Raw genomic sequence first — 16,713 nt, 5'->3', positions numbered from 1 at the left:
GTTCTATTCCTCACTGATCTACATAAAGAATGATGGGGCGGCAACAATGGGATAGTTTATCCAGTGTTAGTTATAGATCAGTGGGAACGAGCCTGGAAGACGGAGCATCGAGGATCGAGGATCGAGGAGAAATGTTGAGAGGCACCCTGTGTGTTGTTGCACCCAGAGGTGGAAAACGCCAGGTTCAGAAAGTAAAAGTCCAATCATATGTTGGTTCTACCTGTGCACTTAACACAGGTGATCTCGTCAATTAGCTGCTCTACCTGGCTGAAGAGTTGTGCTAATTAGAATCAGCTGGTTTAATTGAATGGTTGGCACAGATACAGTATGTGGTAGGACTTTTACTTTCTGAAGCTGGAATTTTCCACCTCTGGTTGCACCAATATCACAATCATAATCGCAATATGAACATTGACATTCAGAAATCATACCGCCTCATCTGTCAGAAAAATCACACTCATCCAGAAATATAGATCCACACTCTTAGACCTTAGACCTGTTTGGGCTTCTTCAGTGCTGCTCACCTGATTCTCTCCGTTGGCAGGTTTAAGAATGCAGAGGCCATCGTTGCCGAGGTGACGCGCCTCGTCCGACTGGACCCAGGTGCAGTCAGCGATGTCCCAGAAGCGGTCAAGGTGAATGCCCACAAAACAAGACTTTTCAAATATGTTTACCCGTTTTTATTTCTAAATGTATCTTCTCATAGATGTTGCATTTATGTTTGATAGATGTCCCTTACATTTATTGTATCATATTTGAATTCATATGCTTTGTGCTATCATGGTTACAAAATTGTTGAGTTTGCAGGGTGTTTAGGCTTGTAGTGCCCCAGGATGTTACACCATACTCCACCAACAGGGGGCAGGAGATCAGGTATCTGTTTCAGAGATGAGTAGTGGAATGCTGATCTGCTTTCGTGTGATTAAGAAAGCTGCGTTTGTCATTAGAAGCGTTCGTGCTCTTGTTCTGTCAGTGATGCCAGGGAGTGGATGCTAATTAGTCAAAAAACGGTTGGGGTATGGGGATAAGCGCACAGAGGAATGTGTGTGTGTTTGTGCTCAAAACTGGTTGGCTAATGACAGGACAGCGCCTAGCGTGAGAAACTCCCTGGGCAAATATCTAATGCTGGCTGCTAACTGATGCTCTCTCATCTCACTGTAGATGTCTCTCTCTCTCTCTCTCTCTCTCTCTCTCTCTCTCCCTCCTTTGCTTTACCAATCACCCAGCTATTTCTTATCAGTCATTCATCATGATCCCTCTGTTCCTGTTTGTTATCTACAGTATGTGCGTCTGTGTATATGTTCTTTTTTCTTTTCTTGAATTTATTGTCTACGTTCATACCACTCTCTTCTTGACACTATAGTGGATGAACTGTCCATATGTGGGATTTATGATCACTTGGCCTATTGTATCTGTGATCGCAATCTCTCTCTCCCTCCTCCCACTTCGGTTCCTGCTCACCTGCATACCATAGACGAGGGTACTCTCTCTAATAATGATCTCTCTCTCCCTCTTCAGTTCCTGGTTACACAGCATTTACATTTATATTTACATGTGGCCATTTAACTGACACTTTCATACAAAAGTGTCCTACAAAAAACAGGGAACGATTGAGGGACAGCGCAACAAGGGGATGTTAGTGTACCAAGGACTACTCCCATTGAGTCGATTGAGCGTACACGCGACATCAAGTCAGTGAAGGAGTAGAGAGATAGTCTAGTGGTAAGTGCTAGATGCTATGGTATTGGCTAGAGGTATGGTCGGGTTGGGTCTTGAGAAGGCTTTTGAAGATCTAGAGGGACGCCTAGTCCTACCCTGCCACCTGGCACACCATAGACGCTGATTCCCCGTCCAATAATGCTCTCTGTCTCTCTCCTCAGTTCCTGGTCACATGGCACACCATAGACGCTGACTCCCCAGAGCTCAGTCACATCCTGTGCTGGGCCCCGGCCGACCCCCCCACCGGCCTGTCCTACTTCTCCAGCCTGTACCCTCCCCACCCGCTCACCGCCCAGTACGGGGTCAAAGTGCTGCGCTCCTTCCCTCCCGTATGTACACACACATATACACATATACACACACACATACACACACAGACATATACATACATACACACATACATACACACATACACACACATACTGTATATATACACACACACACACACACACACACTCACACACATATATATATATATATATATATATATATATACATATACATACACGTACACGTACACGTACACGTACACGTACACGTACACGTACACGTACACATACACATATACACACACACACACACACACACACACACACATACATACACATACACACTCCATGTTTGCATACTTATGTGTGTGGACACATACAAAGATGGGTGCCAACACATCACAGACAGGTTTCTGTAATTGAAGAGTAAGGATTGTTTTGAAGCTGCATTACGTGACACAAAAAGTCAAAGAAATGAATATTGTTCATTTGCACATATACTCCGCTCGGCTGAGCCATAGTTCATAAATAATGTGTAAGCAATAGGCAATGCAGTGAATAATAGCTCCTGAGAAAGCTGGGGGATTTCAGAAAAGGCACCCATCTTTGAATTCTCTGGGTGGCCGTAAGCCCTCATGTGCAGTATATGCAAATACACACTCTCTCTCTCACACACACACACACACACACACACACACACTCAGATCTTCTCTGGCTAATTTGCACACACGTGCCAACGTACCTGAGTGAACCAGATATACCAGACCATGTGAGGCGTACGGTTTACTCTTGGGAGTGGTGGACCGAGTCCCATGTTGGCCTTGTCATTTGCTGTGGTCTCTCTAGTTATTTGACTGAGCAGTGGGCAGCTCACAGAATGTGCCTCTGGTGATGGCAACAAGTCTTTTCTTTGCCTTTTCTTGTTGACAGGATGCCATTCTCTTCTACATTCCTCAAATAGTCCAGGCTCTGCGCTACGATAAGGTGAGTGACAAGCATGCCAGGGGGCACTCTCGCCGCCCCTTCCACCCCCTCCAGTCTTTTCTCGAGTCACCTGTGTGCCAACCGGCTCCTGTGGAAAGCACACACACCCACACACAGCCTCTCCCCCCCCCCCGCTCCTCGTGTGTGTGTGTTCGTAGATGGGCTACGTGCGCGAGTACATCCTGTGGGCGGCGCAGAAGTCTCAGCTGCTGGCGCACCAGTTCATCTGGAACATGAAGACCAACATCTTCATGGACGAGGAGGCACACCAGAAAGACCGTAAGTCCTGAGACTTGCCCCCTGACACGCACACACACACACGCACACACACACACACACACACACACACACACACACACACACACACACACGTATGCAGTGTATATATACCTTGCATATACTATATATATATATAAGTGTGTGTGTGTGTGTGTATACACACACACACACACACACACACACACATATATATATGTATATGTATCATTCACTATATATATGTGTGTGGGGGGGGGGGGGGAAATCCCTCATTAAGAAAGTATTTTAAGAACACTAATAATTATTGACACTCCTTGAGAACTGTGTAAGCAATATATAACCACTCGTACAATATGAACAATTAAACAATATTGCCACTTTTAAAACCAAACATATTTCCAGATCAGCCCAAGACTGGTTTCACTGAGTAGAATAGCTCATGCCATCTCATCTCTGTTCCCTGGTATGAGCCACATAGAACACCAGTGGGGAGAGCTGAAGAGTAGTATGCTCTAGAAAAGATGTAGGAATCTGGATGATCTGTAGAGGTTCTGTAAAGAGGCAGGGTTCTCAAAGCCCTTGCTCTTTATTATCCAACTCTGCATATTGTAATAGCTAAGAGCTGTTTCATTGGCAAAGGAAAGTACAGGGCTGCCAATAGTTGTCGCACATGTGTTTTTGTTCAAACTATTATTATAACTGCCATGATTTTTTTGTGTTTTTTTCTGAGAATAAATTTCCTTGCTCTCAAGGTTGGATTTTTCCACATTGTATCAATGTTAGGTAAACCACCAAAATATTTGAATGCCTCTTTTTACTCAACTGTACCAAGGGTTCCACTATGTATGGAGTGTGTGGTATATAGAAGCTACTGGGACCAGTTTGGTCAAGGTTTAAGTCCAGTCCACCTTGTATGATTTGTATATCAGGACTTCTCTTTATCTTGTAGTTCACAACACTAAATCCCAATGGTGATGCCATCAGCAACAGACCCTAGCTTTCCTGTTATTCCTGTCTCTCTCTGGAGACCCAGATATAATCCGTTCCCCTCTTATGACCAGACGCTAAGACACCACATCTGACCCCTGGGCTCACCTTGAAAGTCATGAGGTCAAAAATGTACTTTCTCATAGACTAGTGTTTCCAGCTCTCCATTTCTCTCTCTCTTTCGCACACACACACACACACACACACACACACACACACTTTTCGCTATACACAAATGGGGTCATCAGTGTCTTTGATCTGAACCAAGTGAGCATGGCCAATCAGAAGCAAGGACACACCTACCTGGGCTTACAGTACCTGAACCCCACCCGATTGAGTTAACCAATGGGATTACAGCTGACCTCGCTGTGGGACAGTGTGCAGGACCAGCCATATCTCCAAGCCACGTGTTGGCTGTCATTAAACCCCTCAGACTGGTTGGAGACATAATTGGCATGTGAGAAAACATTGTTGAGAATAAGAGCTTATGATCGCTCAAGAGCTCACTAATCCATGTATGTGAGCCTACCGCAGTGTTGGCTGTTAGCTGTGTGTTGACAGTGCTGTGTTGGAGGAGATGGCTGTAGAGCAGTGAGAAGCTCACTTGTGAGAGGAAGTGCAGTAGAGCATTATGTCCAATATGCCAGTATGTGGTTTAATGTTCTGCATTTCTCATTTATTTCTCCCTAGTAGGTCACTTTGACACTAAAGTTATGCCTCAGCAATGTGACCCTGTATGATATCTGTACTGTTCCTAAACATGGAAGGTGTCAGAGTTGATTCACTTGTTGTTTCGCGTCAACAGCCATTGATTAGGGTAGACTGGATGTCTCCTGACTTTGCCACTGTTACTGTATGATTATCTATCCTTTGCTGTTGAGTATTTAAACTATTTGCTTGTCTAGTCAGAGCAGCTGATGGATCTTTAGGTGGTCATGCTGTCTCTCCCGTGATGGGCACCATTGTAAATAAGACTCTGTTCCTGATTTTTCCTACCATTGGTCTGACTGGGTCTTCATTCATCAAAATGACCATCACTTGTTCCTTTGTTAATGGGGCCTAAACCAAAGATATATATGCAACCTAAACTCTACTGCATTCTCACCTGCCCTCTACTCTTTCTTCATTCCTTTTTTTCACATCTTCTCTCGTTCTTCTCTTTTTTTTCTCTTTCTCTCCTCTTCTCCTCTTTCACTCCTCTCTCTACTCTCCTCCTCCTCCTTCTCCTCCTCCTCCTCTTCCTTCTCCTCTTCCTTGTGTGCAGCGGACATTGGGGAGCTGCTGGAGCAGATGATGGAGGAGATCACCGGGGGTCTGTCTGGGCCGGCCAAAGACTTCTACCAGCGCGAGTTTGACTTCTTCAACAAGATCACCAACGTCTCCGCCATTATCAAGTATGGGATTCTTAACACTCGTTAACACACTGTGAACTCAGTCCATTCTCTACACTCTACTAAGCATTCTACCCCCTGCACGCACACGCACGCACACACACACACACACACACACACACACACACACACACACACACACACACACACACACACACACACACACACACACACACACACACACACAAAGACAAAGACAAAGACATGTACTGTTCCTTCATTTTATGGTATGACTTCATGTACGGTATTTATTTCTTGTTTGTCTTGTTATCATAAGTCTTGGTTTGTTAATGTGATATGGTATATAAACGACATAGTAATTTTAGTTTATTGCTGATAAGGCAGCTCTATCTCAGGGTATAACAATTACGAGCTGTTCCAGCTGTTTGTTTCAAAACAAGTCGATAAAAAACACAAGGTGCTGATACTACAAAGGCACCACCTGGAGCCCCGTCTCCTTTATAAAAGGGGTTCACTTGCTAAACCCAAAAGAAATGAGCCTCCCTCGCACACACACACACACACACACACACACACACACACACACACACACACACACACACACACACACACACACAGTGGAGTAGAGTATTAATGTGATTGTGTCTTCTCAGACCCGTTCCTAAGGGAGAGGAGAGGAAGAGAGCCTGTCTGAAAGCCCTATCTGACATCAAAGTCCAACCTGGTGAGTGGACACTCAAGTCTTCCTTCTTTTGCACACACTCATGCATATATACACACACACACACACACACACACATGTGTGCGCACACTCACACACACACCTATACACCCACACATTAATTCACTCACATACAAGATATAGACTTACCAACACACTCACACACAGACTTTTACACAGTCGCCCACACCCACACACACCCACACCCATGGTTACACCCTATTCCCTTAACAGATTGTTCTGTCTTTCTCTGCTATTTACAACCATACCCTGTGTTTGGTAAACGAAGACTTCAAGGAGTCCCCTTTAATCACCACAGGCACACAAGCACACACACACACACACACATACTCACAGGTGTGCGCAAACATACACACACACACACAACACACACACACACACACACACACACACACACACACACACACACACACACACTCACACTCACACTCACACTCACACTCACACTCACACAGACACAATGCTCCAAACCACCTGTATTAACTCATTAGTACTCCTGTGTGCGTGTGTGTGTGTGTGTGTGTGTGTGTGTGTGTGTGTGTGTGTGTGTGTGTGTGTTGTGCACTGATGTCACTGCCTTTTTCCCCTTCATTCCATCTGCAGGCTGCTATTTGCCCAGCAACCCTGAGGCCATTGTTTTGGACATCGACTACAAGTCAGGCACCCCTATGCAGAGGTAACCCACCCAGTCCCCTTCTGTGGGTGGCAGCCACACTACTATACTGATGTTAAACATTAAGCAACAAGCTTTTACTGGAGGGAGTCGCACACAGACCCATAGCATAGAAACAGCACAAAGTCCCCTGGCCTACTGAAAAGACCTATAGAGGGCCGTGTGTGTATGTTAAGGTCACTGCTGGATTGTTTGTTTTCAATCCGATGTTTGTTCGGTCTCTTGACATTCATTTATTTGTCACATACTGTACATTGGCTGATACATAAAGCTTTCCACGGTTGGTTGGCTTAAGCGCCGATCTCTTTTCAATAAAACACCAAGACAGCCATTGATGCAGAAATTCAAGGAAACTCTCCTCAATTCTTAATTAAACTGATCTTTCTTAATTAAACTTGACCTTGGTGATGTCATTTCACTGACAACATAGCAATGCCTGCTTTTCATGGATTGCTTGTAGAATCTGAATGAACCTTTTTCCACGTTTTCATACATATATATATATATATATACACATTCTCTTCTGAAGCACTTCTCTAACGTGTGTTTTTCCTTCGGTCCGCTCAGCGCTGCGAAGGCTCCTTATCTGGCCAAGTTTAAGGTCAAGCGGTGTGGGGTGAGCGAGTTGGAGAAGGAAGGTAAGTAACAACCACCAGCACCACCTTCCCACCTATGGGTGTGCCTGTCCTTGCCCTCTCTCTGTGTGTGTGTGCGTGTGTGCGTGTGTGCGTGTGTGCATGTGTGCGTGTGTGTGCATATGTGTGTTTGTGTCTGTGTGTGTGTGTGTGTGTGAGAGAGAGGCCGAGACTTTGTCCCCTGTCCCACCATCTTGTGGATTGTTTCACCCGAGTTCACTTGAGTCCAGGTTTAGCATTAGATGCCCTCTCCTAAACCGGCCTGTGTGCTATGTGTGCACATGTTGTATACCATGCAACGGTTAGCATCCAGAGCGCTTGCCCTGCGTCTCTGCTGAAGGTAAACATTGGATCAGTGGTTTGTGTTCGATGATGACCTTGGCATGCTAGCAGCACATCACGTCCTTTCCCCATGAGCAGAGAGAGAGAGAGAGCGAAAGATAGAGTGAGAGAGAGAGACTGAGAGTGAGAGAGAAAAAGAGTGAGAGAGAAGATGAAAGCAAAAGGGAGAGAGGAGGAGGAGAAGGAGGAGGAGGGAGAAGCAGTGGTGGTTGCTGAAGTGTTGTTCTGCAGCCCTTTGGAGCTGCTGTGTACAGCATGTGGGCTTTGATTATGTGAATATGATCTGACACACAGTAATGTGTGTGTGTGTTTGTTTGTGTGTGTGAGTGTGTTGTGATGCCTGTCCTGACATCCTGATATGAGTGTGTGGAGTTGTGTCTGTGTGCATGTGTGAAGTGATTAGTGTTTGTGTGTCTACATGTGTCTGAGTGTGAGTCTTTCATGTTGTATGTGTTTTTCCATGTATGTGGCGTCTGTATGTGTCTGTGTGTGTGCGAGAGATGTGTATATGCATAATGTGTTTGAGACAGAAAGAGAGAGTGTGTGTGTTTGTGTGTGTGCGCACAATGCACAATAGTGTGTGTATGTGTGAGTGAGAGAGGTGGGTGAATATGTGTATATATTTAATGGTGTGTGTATGTGTGTGTGAGAGATGTATGTGTATAATGACACGTGTGTGTGTGTGTGTGTGTGTGTGTGTGTGTGTGTGTGTGTGTGTGTGTGTGTGTGTGTGTGTGTGTGTGTGTGTGTGTGTGTGTGTGTGTGTGTGTGTGTGTGTGTGTGTGTGTGTGTGTGTGTGTGTGTGTGTGTGTGTGTGTGTGTGTGTGTGTGTGTGTGTGTGTGTGTGTGTGTGTGTTGCAGGTATGCGCTGTCCCTCTGACTCTCTGGAGGACGGCGATGAGAACTCCGAGAATGCCCGGCGGGTGTGCTGGCAGGCGGCCATCTTTAAAGTGGGCGACGACTGCAGACAGGTCAGACCCTCAGCCACACACACACACACACACACACACACACACACACACACACTCTGAACTCATCAAGGCAGATGGGTGAAATCTGTTTCCTTCTCTTTCATTCTTCTTCTTTCTCTCCATGGTCCTCCCTTTTTTCTACTCTTTCATCTGTCTCCATCCGACCCAATCTAGCTCAGATCAATCTGCTCTATTGTCACTGTGAATGGAACAATCTGTCGTTTAAACACTGAGAGGTTGATCAAAGGGTTGACCAAGAGCTTGATTTGAAGACTGGATTACCTTGATTGAATCTTAGAAAACATTGAAAGGGTGATTTTTAAGTTGGTTGATGAAAACCATTCTCCCATTCCCTCTTCTCTTCTCTCTCTCCCTGTCTCTCTCTCTCTCTCTCTCTCTCTCTGTGTCTCTCTCTCTCTCTCTCTCTTGCTGTCTCCACAGGACATGCTGGCGCTGCAGATCATTGGCCTGTTTAAGAACATCTTCCAGCTGGTTGGACTGGATCTGTTTGTGTTCCCTTACCGAGTGGTAGCCACGGCCCCAGGGGTGGGTGCTGCTCCGCTTTGCCTCTCCCACCTTGGACACACACACACACACACACACACACACACACACACACACTTTTGTAACTGTAGCTTATGCCAGCTGTGAAAATGCCGCTGGCATGTTGGGTGACACAGTATAGTTTGTTTCCCACCTTTCTCTCTTTCACACAACATGGTCATATAGGATGCATCTGATGCCAATGGGCTCATGGGAAATGTAGTCCTGTATGTTGGTGCTACGTAGTTGCATCATTCTATGTCCAGGGTACTCAAATATAAACCTGAAAGGTTCACAAATATCCATTTACTCCAAGGTCCAGAAGACTGAACTCAAAAAAGAGCCAGTAAATCAGCAAAACTCCACAAAACAATGAAGTGTTAATGGGGGGGAAAAAATCCTACCACCAGCCATTCAGAACTGTGTTGCATGCCTTCAGCAGAAGCCTACTAGAAGTGTTTTGGGCAGTTTGAGGACAAGAAAGGGTGCATCAGATCAGGATGATAGCAGCCAAAGACAATTGTTGATAGCAGCACAAGTGATATAAGATAAAAAAAAACTCTTTTGCAACTCGAGGTGAACGCGATTTTAAAAAGATAATGTGTTATGCTTGTCCTTGAATCTTATTGCGTTTGACGCATTTAATGCTGCCAGCCAGGCCTGTTTTACTGTCCCCTCAGTCTAACACTAGGTTTTCACAATCAACCTTTTTTTCCCTTCTTGCTGTTGGCCAGTTTTGAGCAAGCCATTTTCACACTTTCAGAACAAATGATGTCAGTTATTCAGTTTGAATGCCTATGTCTGTACAGTTCGCAAACAATCATGAGAAATGACCATCCACCTCGCATATCTGCATCCACCTTGACATTGCTGTTACAGCTGCTGTGATTAGACCTGACTCTCCACCTCCTAACACAAGGCAATGTGTGTGGGGAGGGGGGAAGCAGCGCGGAATCTTACAATTATTGGCAAAACATTTTGTGTTGGTTGGTTGAGTAAATCAGCATAACGGTCCATATTCAATGTTCTTTGGGTCCGGATGCGGCCTATTGAGAACCCCTGTACTATGTCTTATGTCTGTGTGTGTGTCCTTCACAGTGTGGGGTCATCGAGTGCATCCCTGACTGCAAGTCACGTGACCAGTTGGGGCGACAGACGGACTTTGGCATGTATGATTATTTCAGAAATCAGTATGGGGACGAGTCTACGTTGGCCTTCCAGAAGGTGACCGCACTGTTTCTCATCACATCCAGACTGACCGCTGTACATCGCACATTTGTCATTACATCTGTACTGACCACTAAACATTAACACCATTATGAAGCTTACACATCAAGTCTATACCATAACTATACATTAAATCCATAGCAATTACTCCAATGTAAGTAGTTAAGTATAGACATCAATTCTATACAGAATTCTACATATAATCTCCATATTGCAGTCCACACATCAATGCAAACTCGGAACACTTAAGTCAGTGGAGTAATTGGTTCATATTTTATTTAAGATACTTACAGTGCCGTCATATATCAGCTTTGCTGACCAAGGCCAAAATAGTCTTTTGAAAATCTAGGTCATACTGATGCCAGTTGACAGAGACTGTGTTTTGAAATACAGCTACACTAAATGGATCATACTTGATCCAGCAATGGGTGTTATTGCCCGATACCCTCACCCATTAACTGGCCCTGCCAAGAAACTCCATTTGAGAAATGCATGATCACAAATCGGGTGAATGATAACTTTGTAGGATGTACAATAACAGCTTGTGGCTAATACCTCTCTCTCTCTCTCTCTTTCTCTCTCTCTCTCTCTCTCTCCCCTTCCCTCCTCTCTCTCGTTCTCAGGCCCGTTATAACTTCATCCGCAGCATGGCTGCCTACAGTCTGTTGCTCTTCCTGCTCCAGATCAAAGACCGACACAACGGCAACATCATGCTGGACAGCAAGGGACACCTCATCCACATCGGTCAGTGCACCTCACAGACTCTGTTTAGTCACAGATTGGACATCTTGCTCACAAGCCAACCGCTTCCCCTCCAAACACACATTTACTTGTATCATCATGCACTCACTACACACAAAAGCAATATTAGCCTAGACCAGCAGGATCTCTGTATCCACTTCAGTCAGTAACACACATGCTACTGTACTTCAGCTATATTTGTATGTGTTCATATTATGCAACTGTGTGTGTGTGTGTGTGTGTGTGTGTGTGTGCGCAGACTTCGGCTTCATGTTTGAGAGCTCCCCCGGTGGCAACCTGGGCTGGGAGCCCGACATCAAGCTGACCGACGAGATGGTGATGATCATGGGCGGCAAGATGGAGGCCACCCCCTTCAAGTGGTTCATGGAGATGTGCGTGCGAGGATACCTGGCTGTCAGGTGAGACGCCTGACGGCGTAAATATTTCAGTGCATCCTGGGAGATTGGGGTTGCGGGGGCGAGGGACGGCGAGGGGCCACTGGCGGAAGGTTCCGGAGCCCCTCTCATTGTGTGGGTGTAATTAACGCCCGTGGGCCAACGGCGGCTCAATAATTTAGAGGCGGGCGGGAGGGGGGCAGGATGGGAGAGGGGAGAGGGGAGTGGAAAAAGCAGGGCTGCTTGACCACACCTGGCCAATTATCATGAAAGTTTGATTCTTGGCCTCAGCCCTGACGCAAAGTCTTCTCTCTCACCCTCGCTTCTCTACTCTCCTCATGTTAACTTCTCCCCTCTCGCCTCTCTCCTCTTTTTTGCTTTCCCCCCATTTTGTCACTCCCTCTCACACTTTTCTTTATTATTTGTTCCTTCTCTCCTACCTGTTCCCTTTCTTCCTTTTTTTTTACTCTTTCCTCTCCACTCCCCAGAAATCGAGATATTCTTTTCATGTGGTGAATGAGGTCAATGATAACTTCATAGGATGTTGATCTAATAGTCTCTCTCTCTCTCTCTCTCTCAGGCCCTACATGGATGCGGTGGTGTCCCTGGTCACCCTCATGCTGGACACAGGGCTGCCGTGCTTCAGGGGGCAGACCATCAAGCTCCTCAAGTGAGTAGACGAGCCCGTCCAGGAGGTCACCCTCATAACTCGCATACCTCGCCGTCACCGCTCACGTCACGTCGCAGCGCTGGGCATGTCACGTCACGCTCGCAGACCGCCACCCACCCCACCTGACCCCACCCCACCCGACCCCACCCGACCCCACCCCCTCTCGTCCAATAACACATCCCACCTGAGGCCCTCTTCATATCTGGGGCAGCGCACCGACACAGAAAGGATGGAGGAGCACATTGCATTGTTATTTATGTAGTCAGTTAGCTTTGTTTACGTTTGTTCACTGAGCACACACTTTTATCCAAAGCCACTTAACAAAAATAGCTGGTCACATATTCGCCGTCGTTATCTGCCCAAGTGGCTTGGTCATTGTTTTGATACTCCAGAGCACAGCCACTCCGTTAAGATGTCGAGCCTACTTTTATTGGTGGGAGTGCCACCGGTTAGAGGCACGGGGCAAATCTGAAATGTAAATAATGGCTCGCTGTCCTGGCCTCACGTTGTGGATCACGTTACCGCCCCGCTCACCTGGCCCTGCTCACCTGGCCTTCGTGTCGCTGCCGCCTCCCGCCTCAGGTTCTCCTCACACCCTGATCGGCTCACTTCGGTTGAACGTGACACCTTCGCAGCCCACCCTCCACACAAGGCGCCCACGCCCATCCTCATGTCTGCCGATGGCCGCTTTTCTTGCGAGATGTCTTTATACTGTATAGCAGGGGTCTCCAACAGGTAGCTTGCGAGCTACTGGTAGCTCCCCCACCTGTTTCTAAGTAGCTCTCCAAAAGGTTTGAGGAAGATGTTCATAAATCTCACAACCCAGTCACTTTGGAAACATGTTAAAATTCCTATGACGTCAAAGTCACAGTCTACAGAGAGGGAAGGTAAATGAGTGGAAAGCATACAAATCTTATTCAGTTTTGGGTGGAGATCAGCTATGTGAATACATGTCGTGCGTCTAATAACATAAAAGCTCTCGGCCATATCCATTTTGTCAAAGTAGCTCTCAGAGGAAAAAAGGTTGGAGTCTTTTACTTGGTTATATAATGTACCCATCTCTGAATGGTCTTCAAGGTTGTCCGTTTCTCCATGTGTGTGTAATGTATGTGTGTGTGTGTATGTATGGAGTAATATAGATATTTTATATCTGTAATATACAGATACATTTATTCTACTGTTGATGATTTGGTCACATGTGCCAAATACCGTTTATGTATCTGTTCGAATTTGAGTCCTTGTGAATATATCTTCATTGCGAACTCCGAGGAGTGAAGAAGGACAATGTTTGTGTTTTGTGTCCCTGCAGGCAGAGGTTCAACCCAGCCATGAGTGAGAAAGAGGCCGCGGCCTTCATGATCAAAATCATCCAGAGCTGCTTCCTCAGTAGCAGGTAGGACCGGGTGATGTGTGGGACTGGGCCGCACGGGCCGCTCGCCATCACGTAGCTCAGACAGGCAGGGTGCTGCACAGGGCTGGGGAGTTAGGAATATTATGGGATCATGATTTACTCCTTGCCATGTCTGAAAGGGTACGGACATTTGTGTGAAAGTCTTGGAAACAGCTTGAAAGTTTTGCTCATAGTAAAAAAACGTGAAAAGCCCAGTCAAAATCCCCAAACTAATATAAATATATGTATATATAAAAGTCTTTAATTGACTAAAAAAGGGTAAATACCCTGACTGGCTTGTTCAGTCTATCCTTGTGTGTGTTTTTGGACCCTCTACATTACATACCCTGCAGATGAAGTATCCATCAAGGTGCTGTTGCAATGTGTAATTCTTGAAGACCTAAAAATGACCAAACGTTTCCTCTTTCCTTCTTGCAGGAGCAAAACCTACGACATGCTTCAGTACTACCAAAACCAGATCCCCTACTGAGCATCAGTCAGGAGGACTGTCATCTTTCTCAACACATCTCCATGTCTCTCTCTCTCTACATGTGTGTGTGTGTGTGTGTGTGTGTGTGTGTGTGTGCGTTTGAAATCAGGGGTCTACAAGCAATGATGACATAAAAAAATGCACTTTACAAACCTTTAGATATTTCACAGACCCCTGACTTTGCCAGTCAATCCCATTGCTGTGTTCATGAACGTAGTCAATCATCGATAGCCAGTTTGAACTCTCAGCCGCTGTACTTAGCATCACCATTTTTAATCATTTCAGCTCTGGGCTACTGTAATCCGCATGTACTGTACATCTAAATGGTGTTGACGATTGATTTTTATTTTGTGACTCTCTTTTAACCCTGTAGTTACTGTGGTGCACGTCCATATTTGGAACATTCCATTCAGTGTGTGTGTGTGTGAAGCAGTCTTGACCTTTAACTTGAACCTTCAGGATTGGTCCTCACTGACCGTACGTGCTGGAGAGGACAGAGCGTCTGGCCTGTCCACCAATCACCGGTGAGAGATGAACGATGTGCTGCAAAAACCCCTAGACCAATACCCTCACCCCTTAGGCTCCGACCATCTGTCTCTCCCAGTGTGCGGCCGGTCAGTGAGGACCCTCAGGGTTTGGTCAGTTAGCATAACCCAAGAAGCTATACCACCAACTGTACCAACCTATTTGCCCTGCAGGCCTTGGGGCCCGTTATGCAACCTGTGCACGTCTTAATCACCGATTGTGTTTTCGACTGAACCGTTTTACAGACGTATGTGTCATGTGTTTTACCTTGTGAGTGCAGAGACTTTGTCATACCCGCACCCCTGTGTCAGGAGATAGTCCTTTAACTGACAGCTGTATTACTTTTTAGATGTATTTTAATTCTGGGGAAATGGATGTTTACTTGTAGACTATCAACTAAGGTCATGTATTTGGGATTAAGTCTTAGAGTAGGACCCATCCCACTCCCATGTTCTGTGTATATAAATAGGTTTTATTGTGGATTTTAACCAGAGGACGTAAAAAGAGACGAAAAGGGAGAAAATGAACATTTGCGGAGGCTGTATCGAGATTGAGTCTTATTCGCGTTAGTAAATGTAATATTTCATACCATAGATATATATATAGAGAGATATTATTTTTCACATTTCACCTTTTACATGGCTGAGTCATTGCAGTTTTGTTGACCCCTCCCACTCACTCCGTCCTTTTATCTGCGCGGCCTCCCACCACCGGTCCCCCACTCCCCCCCCACACACACATGCTGCTTTCCGGCCTTCTGCCGGCCTTTGGCCCTGGTAGTGTGCTGACGGCAGCCATAAAGGCAGAGAGGGGGGGGGGGGCAGGAGAGGCGCAGGACAGGGGCCCGGGGGGAGGTGGGCGTTTAGGTGGGGGGTAGGGAGGAGACGGACCCTCCTGATGCACTGACACTGGCCTGTATGACTGGCCTGTGGCGGAGCTCGAGATGTGGACTGGGAGCCACCCCTCCCCCGTCCGCTCCGCTCCACACCACACCACACCACGCCACCCCCCGCTACACACGTCCTCTGACAGCAGGTCATGTGGGATTCAGGGGCTTTATTATGTGAACTTTGTTCATTGGTAATCATGGGTCATGTGTGTCTGTGAGTGTGGATGGATGTATGTGTGTGTGTGTGTGTGTGCAAATGAGTGAGTGGTCGAACGTGTGACATAACGTCCAAGCTCCATCATTTGAAATGTACATGTTTGATCAGATTCCAAATATAAACGACAGTATATGGAAACAGCTGTCTTGTCTGTGATTTTATTTTTAGCTCTCCTCGAAGAATCTTACAATGCTTAAGGTCTTGTCTATATGTATCTGCCAGTAAATTATGTCAGTCAGCCACTATGTAGGAACTATAACAAAGCTACCGTGTTAAGCCACCTCTTATTTGCTTAACTAAATCACAACTAATAGCAATAGAACAACTCGATTGTCAGAATCAAGTCTTTCTAAAGTATGCCTTTCATCAATAAATGAGTGGCAATGCAGGTGCTGCTTCTCTAACATGTAAAACTTAAGAGATATGTAAAGTCACACTAAACTGAACGGGCAGGTAAAGCATGGTATTGAGTACTCTCTGTAAATCTGGTATTATGATAGCATGATGGGTCATTTTAACCTTGCATGATTGCTGCAGTGCTGCAGGAGTCGTGTTTCTTGTGGTTCATCTTACGAGTCCAGGATTGCCTTGGGTAGGCGCGTATTTGGATACTTTGAGTCCTGCGGGCATTAATATTTAATGAGGGAGATATAGCAGGAGGCGCAGAATTGCTGAGCGGATCCATAAGTGGGAG

At 46.0% G+C, this 16,713-nt stretch overlaps 1 protein-coding gene across 2 annotated transcripts in view; it reads left to right on the top strand.

Annotated features, from left to right (window-relative positions):
• Positions 1-16,148, top strand: part of pi4kaa (phosphatidylinositol 4-kinase, catalytic, alpha a) — a 43,135-nt gene extending 26,987 nt beyond the window's left edge. For both annotated transcript variants that reach the window (XM_062528162.1, XM_062528161.1), the window contains exons 39-54: positions 545-635; positions 1,881-2,048; positions 2,919-2,972; positions 3,131-3,251; positions 5,482-5,611; positions 6,223-6,293; positions 6,915-6,987; positions 7,552-7,622; positions 8,823-8,932; positions 9,374-9,478; positions 10,574-10,699; positions 11,326-11,446; positions 11,703-11,862; positions 12,419-12,508; positions 13,818-13,901; positions 14,337-16,148. In XM_062528162.1, coding sequence (XP_062384146.1) covers positions 545-635; positions 1,881-2,048; positions 2,919-2,972; positions 3,131-3,251; positions 5,482-5,611; positions 6,223-6,293; positions 6,915-6,987; positions 7,552-7,622; positions 8,823-8,932; positions 9,374-9,478; positions 10,574-10,699; positions 11,326-11,446; positions 11,703-11,862; positions 12,419-12,508; positions 13,818-13,901; positions 14,337-14,388 — 1,627 coding nt within the window. In that variant the 3' untranslated portion in view covers positions 14,389-16,148. The remainder of the gene's footprint in view (positions 1-544; positions 636-1,880; positions 2,049-2,918; positions 2,973-3,130; positions 3,252-5,481; positions 5,612-6,222; positions 6,294-6,914; positions 6,988-7,551; positions 7,623-8,822; positions 8,933-9,373; positions 9,479-10,573; positions 10,700-11,325; positions 11,447-11,702; positions 11,863-12,418; positions 12,509-13,817; positions 13,902-14,336) is intronic.
• The last annotated feature ends 565 nt before the right edge of the window (positions 16,149-16,713 follow it).

This window comes from Sardina pilchardus, chromosome 23 (genome assembly GCF_963854185.1).
Source record: "Sardina pilchardus chromosome 23, fSarPil1.1, whole genome shotgun sequence".
Taxonomy (NCBI): domain Eukaryota; kingdom Metazoa; phylum Chordata; class Actinopteri; order Clupeiformes; family Clupeidae; genus Sardina; species Sardina pilchardus.
Note: the sequence above shows the minus strand (reverse complement) of the source record. Positions and strands in the feature narration are given on the sequence as shown.